At 47.6% G+C, this 14761-nt stretch overlaps 1 protein-coding gene across 1 annotated transcript in view; it reads left to right on the top strand.

Annotated features, from left to right (window-relative positions):
• Positions 1-14761, top strand: part of Znf704 (zinc finger protein 704) — a 199916-nt gene that overhangs the window by 180041 nt on the left and 5114 nt on the right. The window contains exons 5-7 of the mRNA XM_005361805.3: positions 3011-3111; positions 7954-8212; positions 11285-11386. Coding sequence (XP_005361862.1) covers positions 3011-3111; positions 7954-8212; positions 11285-11386 — 462 coding nt within the window. The remainder of the gene's footprint in view (positions 1-3010; positions 3112-7953; positions 8213-11284; positions 11387-14761) is intronic.

The raw sequence follows: 14761 nt of genomic DNA, 5'->3' as shown, positions 1-14761 counted from the left end.
TATACTCTGTGTACACGGATGGTGTCTGCTGCTGTGTATACTCAGTGTACACGGATGGTGTCTGCTGCTGTGTATACTCGGTGTACACGGATGGTATCTGCTGCTGTGTATACTCGGTGTACATGGATGGTGTCAGCCGCCTGTCAGCTGCTGTGTGTGCTCGGTGTACATGGATGGTGTCTGCTGCTGTGTATGCTCGGTGTACACAGATGGTGTCTGCTGCTGTGTATACTCGGTGTACATGGATGGTATCTGCTGCTGTGTATGCCTGGTGTACACAGATGGTGTCTGCTGCTGCTGCTGTGTATACTTGGTGTACACAGATGGTATCTGCTGCTGTGTATGCTCGGTGTACACGGATGGTGTCAGCCGCCTGTCTGCTACTGTGATAAAACAGCATGGCTAAGGCAGTTTATAGAAGAAAGTTTATTTGGGCTTCTGGCTCCAGAGAGTCGTGATACTGAAGCAAAGGCAGGAGCAAGAAGCTGGGAGTTTACTGAGCTGCAGAGCAGCAGGCTGCTCTGGATGTTGGCTCCATCTTTCTCCAATTTCAAAATGGAGGACGTACCTTTTCTGTTAGCTCTGGGACCACCAGGTAGGAGCCACACTCAGCAGTTTAACTCTGAGACTGAGCATGCAGGACAGAAACTCTTTTCATCCAAGTTACAGCCAAATCTGCCATGCAGAGCGCTGTGCAGCCTGGAAACATCTCTCTGTATAGCGGCAGAAATCCTCCATGCTCTCCTGCTTGTCTAAGGCTTATCTAAGGTTGATCCTGCCGTCTGCCTAGGTGCAGGTGGGGAGCACTGAGCCATTGGCATGGTCTCAGAGTACTTTCTTCCCGATCCCAAGTGGGAACACAAACATCCAGTCTCATAAAAGCCATTGAAATGTTTAAAGCCAGAGTTCGCACTGGCTGCAAAGCCCAGAAGGTGCGTTTTAAAACCGCACTTTTTTCCTGCTAAGGCTGCTGAGTCAGGGTCATTTCTCTGCAGCACACCGCCAACAAACAGCAAAAAACTGTGTTAAACTCTCTCTCTCTCCTTTTTAAGCCCTCTCAGGTTTTTAAGTGGATGGGCGCCAAACTGTAGTAAAAGGAGCAGCAGGCCACTTCCTGCCACCCGACTCCTGGCCGCTTATACCCCGAAATAATCACAGAAACTGTATTCATTTAAACACTGCCTGGCCCATTATTTCTAGCCTCTTATTGGCTAACTCTCACATCTTGATTAACCCATTTCCATTAAATCTGTGTAGCACCACAAGGCTCTGGTTTACCGGGAAAGATCCTAACCTATGTCCGTCTCGAGCTGGAGATTCATGACGTCTGCCTGACTCTGCTTCTTTCTCCCAGCATTCTGTTCTGTCTACTCCGCCTGTCTAAGCTGCTTTCCTATCAAAAGGCCAAGGCAGTTTCTTTATTTGACCAATGAAAGTAACACATAGACAGAAGACCTTCCTACATCACCTCCATATGTACAGCATGGCTTATATCCTCTGTCTTAGTCACTGTTCTACTGCTGTGAAGAGATACTATGGCCATGCAACTCTTAGAAAGCATTTGATTGGGGCTGGCTTACAGTTTCAGAGGTTATTTCATAATCATCATGGCAGGAGCATGGCAGCATGCAGGCAGACATGGTGTTGAAGAGGTGGCTGAGAATCCTATATCTTGACCCATAGGCAGAGAGAGGCAGAGAAGACAAGGCCTGGTGTGGGCTTCTGAAACCTCAGATTCCACTCTCAGCAAGCAGCACACTTCCTCTAACAGGCCCACACCTCCCGAGTCTTTCCTGGTGACTAAGCATTCAAATAGATGATGATGATGATATGGGAACCGTTATCATCCAAACCACCATACTTGATAAACATGCATGCGTACATACACGTATATAAACTAAATAAGACTTCATTCCAGGGGAACTGGGGTTTCTATTGCTGTGAAGAGACACTGTGACCATGACAACTCTTATAAAGGACTACGTTTCATTGGAGCTGGCTTGCAGTCGAGAGGTTTAATCCATTATCATCATGGTGGGAACATGGCAGCATTCAGGAAGATGCAGCGCTGGAGAAGGGGCTGAGAGTTCTGCATCCAGAGCAGCAGGCAGCAGGAAGAGAGACTGAGACAACGTCCTGGCTCGAACCTCTGCAACATCAAAGCCCACCCACCACCCACAGTGACACCTCTCCTCCCACAAGGCCACACCTCCCATAGTGCCGGCCCCTTGTGTCTGCGGGACTATTTCTATTCGAGCTACCACAGTGGGGCAATGGCAGGGTACTTGCCTAGCGTGTGCAAGCACCGGAGTCCCACCCCAAGCACTGCAAAAATTTAAAATGCACATGGCGACAATAATTCTACAGCACCTGCTGTAGTGAGTGGTTGCCTCTACGCTGGTCGGCTGGTTCCGGCCCATGATGTCACTAAGGCACCATGGTCATCTGTAAGGGGCTCCATTACTATTCCTGTTTTGTAGTCAAGAGCACTGTGGTTGACAGGACAAGTCCGCGTGGTGACTCAGTCACTGCTGGGAGTTCTTGAAAATGCTAAGCCCTCATTGAAGGGTGCTGTGTGATTATGTGCCGGCATGAAGGCTGGCTTCTGGAGCAGATTCCAGCCCTGCTCCTTGGTTCACTGCAACTCTCTGTAACATGGAGACCCCTGTGACATCCGTCTTGGGGGATTAAATACATGCTCAGGACAGCACCTTACCCTACTAAGCACCTGGTTAAAATTAGCCACTGCCGGGGTGGCCCCAGTGCCCATGGAGGCCTCTGGGAATGTGGTTAAAATCGGCAACAAAGCTCTGTTCCCAGGAAGAAATGGAAGGAGTCTGAGCTTCTGAAGCTCGTCACCAGCCGGGAAAATCCCAGAGCGGAGAATTTGGTCATCAAGAACATGGCGCACTGTTAAGTTTCTGATGAAGGGGAAATGGTCAGGGGGACAAGAAGGTAACTCTGGGCGGGTTTGCATGCATTGTGACGTTGTTTCCTCCCCTTTCTGTAGAACTCCATGAAGGTGATGTTCAAATGCCTTTGGAAAAACTGTGGCAAGGTGCTGAACACGGCAGCAGGCATCCAGAAGCACATCCGGGCCATCCACCTCGGGTAAGGTAGCCCGCTCCTCCCCTTGGAGCTGGGGCAGCCTCACAGCACAGCCCAGCAGCTCCGCTCTCAGACAGTGTGCACTGCACTGTGCCTCAGGCTCCTCCTCATCCCTGCAGTGTAGGGGACGCTGCTGATAGGCAGCCACAGAGTCTCCAGCCGCCCAGCCCCCCTCCCTAAACTCTTTCCTGGGTCATTGACTCAGGTCCTCACTTAAAATGACTGAGGTCAAAGTATAGAGCACAGCACCAGGGCTCCTCCCCTGGGGGCAGTGAGCACACTTCCGAGAGTCCTTGAGCCCCTGGTATCTGTAAGATGAAACATCCAAGCGTTCATTGTTTTTGCAGGTCATGACTTAGACCCTCAAAAGCTACTGTCACTTTAAGAGAGTCTCCGAATGAACCATTCCCCACCCCCAAGGGAAAAAGGGAAAAAGTCATCACACCTTCAAAGATAAAGCCAGATGTGGTGGTCAGACTTAGTCTGTTGCCCAGATGAGCCTGTTTTCTTCATAAAAACCTTCCTACAGAGACATAGCTAGGGTTAGGAGCCCGCAGCTAGGCTCACAGCCAATGGCCCTGGGGTTAACCGGCCATGCTTTCCTCCTGGCTCTGTCTTGTCCAGGTATCTGGGCTTTAAAAGGGATGCCCCATGACCATAGTTGTCACCAGTGTGCAGTAGGCAAATGTCAGCATCTGAGTACATCTGAGTGCTCAACACAGAAGGAAGGGTTCTTGTATCAAACAAAACGAATATGGAGAAATAAGAGTCACCTTATCAGAAGGGAGCACACGCAGGAAGTGCGTGCTGTGTGAAGGTGGTGTAGGTGGACAGGAAGAGTTCCACGGTTGCAGCCATGGCCCTGTCGGCTGTGAAGAGCAGCACAGAGCTGGCTCCCTAAGTCTTCAGGCAGATGTTTGGGACACACCAAAGCTTTGTAGAGCAGGATGCCCATAAGGTCACCAAGCATCAGGAATGTGGCCAAGTGAGGCCAGGCTGTGTTACCCTAGCTGAAGGCTCTGCCTGCGTGTTCAGGAAATGTCACAGTACTGCAGTGCCCCCTCCCCTGCCTCCTGGAGTGAGAAGTCCTGCACAGTCTGCCCCCAGATCACTGCTTAGACTGGCAGAAATAGCTCAGAGCAATGGAACAGCTCAGGAATGGAGCAGGCGCTCATCCCTTGTCCCCCTCTCTGGGGTCCTCAGTGGCATGCCTGTCAGAAAGCCAGGCCCCACCTGACCTGATATGGCACAGAGACACATCCCCAGATGCCAGCGCTCTGAAGCGTAGAGGAGATGGAGCGAGGCTGTGAGAAGCCACTGATCTGGCCAAGCCAAAGGCTGGAGGAGAACATTTTATTTTAGCTCTATACAGGGATGACTCAAGGGGAAATGAGTTTTCAGTTAGCCACCTCTGGCCATGCTGCCACGGGTGCCCATCAACTGAGGGCGCCCCTTGCTCTGACTCCTGCCATAGGTGCCCATGGACTGAGGGATGCCCCTTTCTCTGGCTGCTGCCATGGGTGCCCATGGGTTGAGGGATGCCCCTTGCTCTGGCTGCTGCCACAGGTGCCCATGGACTGAGGGATGCCCCTTGCTCTCAGCCATTCCAGAGAGTCAGGTTCTGGGGACTTAGTTCTTAGGAAATTTGCAAGGCTAGTAAATGTTGAGTCATAACAGTTACTTAGCTCAAAACTTTCTGTGAGAAAGCACAATTTTCTTCCAGGTAGAGAAGTTTAAAGGCCCTGGGTAATAGTCTCCTAGTGGGCAGGCGAGGGAGGCTTTAGAGTTTAGTTAAGGCCCTGGATAATAGTCTTGTGGGCAGGCGAGGGAGGCTTTAGCACTTAGTTCTTGTGTTTATTTACTAAACACTCAGTAGTGCTTCCCGCATCAGGGAGAGTAGTGAGCTCTCTGCGGGTACTCCTAACTGTTGTAAACAAAGAACTGTTCTTGTGATCGCATGTTATAAATTAAGACACCAAGGCAAAGCATGAGACCATGTTGGGCTGCCAGAATCACACTGAATGTTCACAGCCTGAAAAATCCAGTTCCAGAAAGTATGGTTCTAGCCACAGCAGCCTGTGTATCACTCACTCGTGCAGGATTCAGTGGGTGCCAGTCAGTGCCAAATATGCTGACTGTATGTGGAGTGGGGCAGAGATCAGCAGAAGACAGCCCGGGGAAGGATAGCCATAGTGAGGAGACAAAGGTTTTCAGAGCCCACAACAGGGCTGGAGAGATGGCTCAGTGAAGGGTGTTCTGAATAAGCACTGATGCCAGGAAATCGAGGTCCCCTCTTGGGGTCTAAGTTTCATTATTAGAATAATTTAAAAACACACTCCACTGGAAGCTTGAGGACAATATCATTAGAATTTAAAAGAACCCAGGACAGGCAAGTTGTGAATCTCAGCAGCTGCCTAGAGGAAGAATGGAGAAGAGAAGGGTTAGGAAGCAGAAGCCCTGTCACTGAGATAAGCTGGCATAGAGGACAGCCACCATAGGGAGGAGGGGGCTCTGGAGGAAGTGTAAGATGTACCAGAGACAGCATACCTAGTTTCTACATCTAATGCATGAGACAGGGAAAAAATAAGGAAAAGTCAAGATTCGGAAAGGTGGGTCAGACCCAGCAGACCTTCATAGTGACTTGTAAGGACTGAGCTCCCAGGAGGAATTCTGGGAAGGAAAGGTGCAGTATTACATTAGAAGGCTGGATATAGTTGTGCATGCTTCTAACTCCAGAGCTCAGGAGGCAGAGGCAGGCACATCTCTATGAGTTTCAGACCAGCCTGGTCTACATAGTGAATTCCAGGACAGCTGGGGCTATATAAAGAGACCCTATTTCTCAAAAAAGAAAAAACAATAAGGAAGGGAGGAAAGAAAAGAAGGAAAATCTTCAAAGGAATAATTATGTCCTAAACGTGGCTCAAAGTGAACCTTCTTTGCTCGGGATGATTGTACCTTCCCAGGGGATGGTTCCTGATTGACCAGCCTAACTTGGACTAGGTCTGCTCTCCACCTTGAGGGTTTCATTCGATTGACCAGAGGAAGTTCTTTTCTCTTAATGTGCTTTTCATGTTCCTCTGTCAGTGAGGCCTGAGTTTGAATCTCAGCACACAAAACCCCAAAAATAAAAAAGGAAAAAAATTACAAAAATACACTCAAGGGACAAATTTACTTTGAAGGGAACATACAAGGCTAGCAGGTGAGCCCTGAGCCCCAACTTTAAGATGAATCTAGACTATGGTGTCTCATCCCTCATCCCTTACCGCTACTGATGTGCTTCAAGATTACAGATGGCAGCATCCACCTCCAGGCTTTTCTCCTGCTCTTTCCCAACTTTTTCAACTTTCAAACAAAAACTATGGTGGTTCTTTAAAAATAAAGTCCATTTCCTAAAATTCCTAGGGTTTCTGGTAATTTCCAGAATAAACTCTGGATCCCAGAGCCATCACAGAGGCCAAAGCAGCCCCACCTGAGCCTGCCTGAGCCTCCATTCCAGAGTCCCAACCCTGCTGTGTTAGTTGCTTTTTCATCACTGTGAGGAGGCTCTGTGACCAGAGCAGTTCACAGAAGGAAGAGGCTCTTAGCTTACAGCTCCAGAGGGCTAGTGTCCAAAATGCAGAGGAAGGCATGGAGCAGGTGGCAGGAGCGGGAAGCAGAGAGAGCAAGCAGGAACAGGAAATGGCTGAGGCTCTAAACCTCCAAGGCCTCTTCTGGTGATATACTTCTTCCACAGGCTGTACTTCCTAAAAGTTATATAACCTCTGCACATAGCACCACCAGCTGAGGAGCAACTCTTCAAATACATGGGCTTGTGGGGGATGCTTCTTAGCGAAGGCTCTGTGCTCCCTCCAAAGCCTGGCATGCAGGTGTCTGCTAGCCTGAGCAGCCTATGTACAGCTTGGTACCCCAACCTCTATCCTTAATTACGGACTCTCAAGTATTGCTTTATCTCTTTTACTGGGACTTAGCAAAGCCTCTTATTAAATGGCTGTGTGTTAGGGATTTCTTGTCTGCCTCTAGAAAGCCTGGCGGTGGTGGTGCACGCCTTTAATCGCAGCACTCACACAGTGGGCAGAGACAGGCAGATCTCTGAGTTGGAGGCCAGCCTGGTCTACACACAGAGTTAGTTCCAGGACAGCCAGGGCTACACAAAGAAACTCTGTCTAGAAAAACCAAAACAAAACAAAACAAAAACAAAAATTTCCATCAAAGCAGAGTCTATGTTTTGTTCCTGTTAGGAGGTGGAATGTTTTATATGTAATATATTCAAATAAATGATTCTCAGACAAATAAATGGATGGATAGGCAGGAATATGGATGAACGGGTGGACGGATAGGGAGGTAGGTGGATGAATGGATGGGTGGGTGGGTGGATGGATGGGTGGTAGGTAGAAAGACTGCTCTAAGAAGTCTTTCTCTAGTTTCTGTTTCTGTTTCTGTGGCATAATACCTGATGCCAAGTAAGTGAAAGGAGCGGAAGTTTATTTGGCTCACCGTTCTGGATGCTGAATCTATGGCATTAATGTAAACATCTAGGTGTTCAGCATCTGGTGAATTTGATATGGTCAGACAAACCAAATCTACTTGCTTGTCTTCGCCTCCTTTCGGAGCCACTAGTGCCATCACGCCCGCATCCTCTGGACCTTTCCTAACACCATTAGCATAAGAGTGGAAGTCACGTTACTAGCAAACAGTGTTGGTGGTGGAAGCTGGTAAAGACCTCCCTCAAAGGGTCGCCGAGTGCTCCCAGGCCAACAGAGAGGAGAGTGTTCCAGGTCGAAGGAGTGGTCTGCCCAAGGTGGAGGTAGATGGACGGATCGCTGAGCTTTGCTTTTTCCTCCCTAGGCGAGTTGGGGAATCCGACTACAGTGATGGAGAGGAGGATTTCTACTACACTGAGATCAAGCTCAACACGGACTCCATGTCTGAGGGCCTGGCGCCGGTTTCGCCCTCGCAGTCCCTGACCTCACCTCCCACATTTCCTGTCCCAGACTGCAGCCGAACAGAAGCGCCTTGTGCCAAAACAGACCCCAAGCCGATGACGCCGCTGAGCCGCTCAGCCCCGACCACCCTCTACCTCGTGCGCACGGACCATGCTTACCAGGTAACGCGCTAGGGTCCTGTCCACAGCAGTAGCCCCACCCTCAGCCTAGAGCTGCAAGAGAACTCAATAAAACACAGCTCCATGCACGGCAACCAGTAATTTAGTTGGTTTTTTTTTTTTTATTTTTCAAACTCTTAGTCATGATCTCAAGTCGTAAGTGGTGGATCATGCCTTTAATCCCAACACTCAGGAGGCTGAGGCAGGAGGATCATGAATTTGAGGCCAGAGCTGGGCTATAGAGTTTAAGGACAGCCTGACCTACATAGTTGAGACTCGGTCTCTAAAGCCAAACAACAAGAAGAAGGGTCTGGTGGCCCAGGGCTGTGCTCTTGGTTACTCAGGAGCCTAATGCAGGAGGATCACAAGTTTGAAGCTTGCTAAGATGATAGGGCACATCCATGACCATCCTGGGCAACTTGGTGGTAAAAGGGAAAGCAGAGGGCTTGGGGTGAGCTTAGTCCTAGAGCGCTTGCTCCTTTGCCAATCTTCAGCACCGCTGGGGGACAGTCATGACCTCATTCACATGGACCCTGGAGATTGTTCTTGAACTCCCCAGAACCAGCTGAAGGCCCAGTCCCTTAGGAGCTGTTAAAAGGGTAAAACTCCTTAGCCACGTAAAGTCCTCAGGTTGGTGACTGGCATAGCTTCCAAGCTTCTGATATGTGAAAATTAAGCCAAAAATGGTGGCATGCACCTTTGAGCAGGGGACCTCTGAGTTCAATGCTAGCCTGATTTACAGTATTAAGTTCCGGGTCTGTCAGGGCTTTTTAGTGAGACCTTGTCTCAGAAGGGTAAAGTCAAGAGACCAGCAATGTATCAGGCTTGCCCCGAGCCTAAGGAGTCGCTCAGTCCCCAGGACCTACATGGTATAAGGAAAGAACAATGTTTGGAAATTGTCTTCTGGCCATCCACATGCTATACACATGGCAACAGGAAATACATTTCTTCTAAAGGTGTCATTTGTTTTGTTTTTGAGACAGTGTCCCTCAATATCCCTGGCTGTCCTGGAACTCACTAAAGTACACTGGCCTTGAACTCACAGAGATTCGCCTGCCTCTGCTTCCCAAAGGCTGGGGCTAAAGGTGTATGATACCATGCCTGGCTAATTTAACATTTTTAATAAAAACTAAAGTGAATGAAAAGTTGAGCCTTGTTTGGCAAGCTTTGGAGCAGTGACAGACGTCATACCGCGTAGCTGGGATTTCAGCATCTCCACTGCTAAGTAAGTAGCTAACCCTCTCCAGTGGCTGCTAGTGTTACCCAGTCCAACAGTGTCAGCACTCTGTAGAAGTTGTTTCAAATGGAAATTGTTTGAACACTACCCAGACCAATAGACTGGGTCATAGCTAGGACTCCAGAAGCCTAGGGACTTAGAAGTAAATCCTTCTAACATAGGCCATGGCTACCCTAACAATTGGGGTACCTCAGGCAACTTGATAAAAATCTTCCCTGCATTTTTGAAATTACATTCCCTTACCTATTTTATAAAAAAAAAAAAAATCCAAATAACTGTATAGTACACTGTTGACTGAGTTTTCTGTCTCGCCTGATTCCCATAATCTACATTAGTTATAAAATGATTGGTCCATTGGCTCAGGCTTCTTATAACTTATAACTCTTATAACTTATATTAACCCATCATTCTTGTGTATGTCAGACACATGGCTCAGTACCTTTTTCAGCAAGGCAGTCACATCTTGCTTCTTCTGTGGCTGGGCAACGAATGCATAGGAATGGGCTTCCTCCTTCCCAGAATTCTCCTGTTCTCATTGACCCGCCTCTACTTCCTGTCTGGTTGTCCCGCCTATACCTCCTGCCTGACTACTGGACAATCAGCGTTTATTTAAAATATAATTGACAGAATACAGACCGTGGTCCCACACCAGTATCCAATTAATTAAATTGAAATAATCATTTTAATCATTCTGATAGTTTATGTGACTGACTACCATGGTTTTCCATTGTCATGACCACATGGGGCTGGGCATAGTATTAAGTGCCTTTAATCCCAACACTTGAGAGGTGGAGACAGCCTCAGGATTTTAACAAGTTTGAGGCTAGTCTAGGTCAAAAAATAAATAAAAAACAAGAAAAAGGGAGGTGGGCTACTATGAACATTCTCTGCCTGTAGCTTTTAGCTTCCATTGTAATTCTCAGCAGTGTCATTTCATTATTGAGTGATGTAGAACATGAACGAAGAGTTTATGGATATTTCTATCTACTGCCAACGTGTTTCCCAATGGTACCAGATAACAACCGCCATAACTAGCTGGAATATTTGTAATTCAAAAACAAAAACAAGTAAACCTGGAGAAGACAGATGCAATCACTTTCTATATAGGCTTGACTTCTGTCATCTCCATTATAGCTATTTGATCAATTTTAAATTTTTTTATTAAACTTTCGTTTCTTTTGTGTACATGTGAATGCACACACATTTGACATTGTACATGTAGAGGTCACAGGACCTTCCACTCTGTGGTCCTAAGGATCAAACTCAGATCTTCAGGCTTGTCAGTAGGCATCTTTACCTGCTGAACCACATCACTGGCCAAGTCTTCTGTGTTCCGAATACACGATTGTGCAGTAAATATCGTTGTATCCATTTTCTTAGAATCAACCCTTAAACGTGAGGTGTCTAATGGGCAAAACAATGAGAACTTCAATGTATATCACTAAATTACACTTATAAAATATTTATAACTCACTTGTACCCATTTCCAAATGTATTGTTCAGGTATTTATTTTCTGATTTGATAGTCAAGAATTACTTGTATATGTCCAAAAATTTGGTGATTAAATTTCAGAAACTGAGAGCCAAAAGCCATGTCCTATGCCTCAAGCAGATTGAGGCATATGTATAAGATTGCTTCTACATAAGCATATATAAGATTGTTTATATGTATATGAAAGGCTTGTTTCTGGATACTCTATGGCCCTGTTTAGTCTCGGCCTGCTAGCGTACGTTACTGGAGCTGCCCTGCCTGTCCCCGCAGCCCAGCTTTGGTAATGAGGGCCAAGACCCTGGACAGTCAGTCTTTCCTACAGCCATCTCTGCTTCCTGTCTCACAGGCCACGCCCCCGGTGACTATTCCAGGGTCTAAGTTCACCCCCAACGGCAGCAGTTTCAGCATTTCCTGGCAGTCTCCTCCAGTTACGTTCACCGGCATTCCCGTAAGTACCTAAGCATGGCGAGGTGTGCCAAACGGACACTGAGAGCCAACTGTGGGACAGACACGAGAAAGATGGAGTTGGTGCCCAGAGCACCACCACGGGTTAGCCCTATGTAGTTGAGGATGGCCTATGAGTGCTGCCCCCACCCCATGAACGCTGGTATTACAGGTGCACGCATCACATCTATTTCCAGAGGCTCATGCTTCCTTCTTTTTTAAAATTGCTTCATTTTTCATTTTATTTGTATGTGTGTTTTGCTTGCTTGTATGTCTGTGCACCACATGCATGCAGTGCCTGTGGAGGCCAGAAGAGGGCGTCAGATCCCCTAGAACTGAAGTTACAGATGTGAGCCTCCATGTGGGTACTGGGAATCAAACTCAGGTCCTCTCTGGAAGAGCAATCAGTGCTCTTAATGACTGAGCCATCTCTCCAATCCCAGGTATATTGACCTGAATTGACACTTGTAGATTCATGGGCAAGCTGTTGTAATTGAGGTAGGTGCAGTGTCTCTGGGAAAAGATGCTTTGCCTGATACTTCAGGAAGCCAGAAGAGTGTGTTAGCTGGTGATGCTGGGCTGTGCTGTGTGCATCTCCAAGGACTGTAGAGTGAACAGTTTGACCCACCTTCCTACAGAACTTGTTTACCATTACAAATCACTTTGTAAATCTTGTTAGTTTGACATATTGTCCTGGAGGTATACCGTTTAAAGATCCAAAAGTTAAATAAATTAAAATCACTTTTTTTCTTTCAAAGCCTAAGCAAAAATAAAATAAAGTAAATGAATGCTAAAAGTGCAGCCCAATTTAGGTGCTAAATAAAAATTAGCTCAATGTATTAAATGATCCTGATAAACCACTGTGGATTTACTTGGCTCCTAACAGTTCATTTTAAAACATTCTGGATCCGACCTAGTTTTCTTTGAGACTGACCTGCACTGTCACCGTCTCCACAGCAGGTGTGACTCCTGACGCAGCTCAGAACTAAGCTAATGATAGCAGATGTTAAAACCTTATTTTTTCTCCCCTACCTCACCCCTCCCGCACTTACATAAAGCAACTCCTTGGCAAGCCCCAGCAAGTTCCAGAGGTTTCTGCTCATAAGGATAAATAACTGTGCTGTGTTCTGCCCATTAATATTTACCAAACTCAACAAAGGGATTGGTGACAGCAAATGGCCTCCTGCTGGCTTCCAGAAAATACTCCTGTGATTTCTCAAACACTGCCATAAACATGGAATAATTACTAAAGTCGCCACTCTCAGGGAGTGACCGTGAGCACTCTTGTGTTAGTTTTGTTTGTAAGCACAGACATTTGTCCACTCCTATTCCCATTGGATAAGAACTACTTCCTCCCAGGACTTTACCTTGGAAGACATAAAAAGGCCCAGAGTACCTTGCCGTTTGCACTTTGCCATTAGCCCATCTGTGATGGTTAGTGCTGCCAACTTGACAGAATCTAGAATTACCTGGCAGGCCTCTGGACATACCTTTGGGAGACTGTCTTGTGTTGATAGGAATGGGAAGACTGGGGTAGTGGCGGTAGGGGTGGGGGAGGCAGGCAGGCAGAAAAGAACGTAGAAAGAGAAATGGGAAGCTGGCCTGCCATGGTTGGCACCATTTCCTGGCTGAGAATCTAGACAGTATAAATGAAGAGAACTCGACAAGAGATGAGTGTGTATCCATCACTCCCTGCTTCCTGATTGTGGCCACGATGTGTCCCTGCATCAAGTTCCCACTGCCTTGGCTTTCCCATCATGGTGGAGTGTGCCCTTGAACCGTGGACCAGAATAAAGTCTTTCCAGAGTATTCTATTACAGCAGCAGAAAGGGGGGCTAAGATGCCTTCTTTGATAGCCTAACGCATTTAGTTTACTTTCCCTATTGCTATGACCAAATACACAACAAAAGTAACTTAAGGAAGGAAGGGTTTATTTGGTCTCACAGTCCACCATGGTGGTGTTGGGTGTGGCAGTGACTGGCCACGTTGTATCCACTGTGGTGGTGTTGGGTGTGGCAGTGACTGGCCGTGTTGTGTCCACCGTCTGAAGCAGGGAGGTATGAACACTGGTGCTCCACTCACATCCAGTCTTTTTCCGGGCCCAGGCCACAGGAACCCAGGTTCAGGGCAGGTTTTACGTGCTCCCTGGTGCCTTTCTGGAAAGCCATCCCAGAAACCCCAGAGTGTGTGCTCTAGGTGACACACGGTCGCACCTGGACTGAAAGCTGCAGACCAGCAGTGACAGCTCCTTAGCTTCTGCTTTAATGCAGGAAGAATTTCCAGCACTCGGCCCTTCATCTGGTGTAAAAATAAGGATAGGGTGAGACAGGAGAGCCTCGGGTTTCCTCACCGCCGCCACAACAGTCCAAACTCTTGTTTTCCACCGCACTCTGGCCTCGTGCACCAGGCAGATGCTCCACTGTGAAGCCACGTCTCTCTTTCCTGTTGTTATTTTGATACACCATCTTACTTAATTGTTCAGGTTGAACTTAAACTCACACTATAGCCCAGGCAAATGTTGAATTCGCTACCCTGCCTCAGGCCCACAGTGCGTAGCTTCTACTGGGCTACAGTTTTTAAATTAAACTGTCATAATAAGCTCATTCTGGGTTTTAACCAGCTGTCTGTCCTCCCAGTTCCTAAATATCTCTGCAGGATGCCAGCCAGGATTCCTTATGGTGTTTGTTTTCCAACAGTGAATCTTGGAAGTGTTCTATGAACACTGCAGCTGTCTCTACCTTCAGAGTTAATCCTCCCCTCTGAACTGGCCGTCTTTGGGTCCAGTGAGTTGTCAGTTAACACCCAGTGCTCAGCTTTTGGGAGCCACCACCCCAGGCCTGAAGGAATTCCTGGTTTATTTTCTTACTCACGTACATATTTATTTACAAAATATTTCATTTCTGTGTTAGTTTCCAGGGATATTCTAGCAGCGAGATTGCACTTACATGTACTATCTGGGTTAACTGGAGATTCTGCCTCCTGTGGCTGTTTCTCATTTGTCCTTTTCATTTTGTTGTGTGGTTTTGTGTTGTTTATATACATTTTATATCCGTGTGTGTGCATGTGCGCGTGCATGCATATGCATGTATACATGTGTGTGCACAAGGTGTGCAGACAACAGTGGACACCAGTTGTCCTCCTCCGTTGTTCTGCACCTTCTTGTTCCAGGCAGGTCTCTGTACCTGGAGCTCACGTATCTAGTTAAACTGCAGTTAGTGAGCTCCGGGGACCTGCCTGCCACCACCTCTAGCACGAGGGCTGCAGTTAGTGAGCTCCGCGCATCTGCCTGCCACCACCTCTAGCACGAGGGCTGCTGTTAGTGAGCTCCACGCATCTGCCGGCCTCACCTCTAGCACGAGGGCTGCTGTTAGTGAGCTCC

Source organism: Microtus ochrogaster, linkage group LG5 (assembly GCF_000317375.1).
Source record: "Microtus ochrogaster isolate Prairie Vole_2 linkage group LG5, MicOch1.0, whole genome shotgun sequence".
Taxonomy (NCBI): Eukaryota; Metazoa; Chordata; class Mammalia; order Rodentia; family Cricetidae; genus Microtus; species Microtus ochrogaster.
Note: the sequence above shows the minus strand (reverse complement) of the source record. Positions and strands in the feature narration are given on the sequence as shown.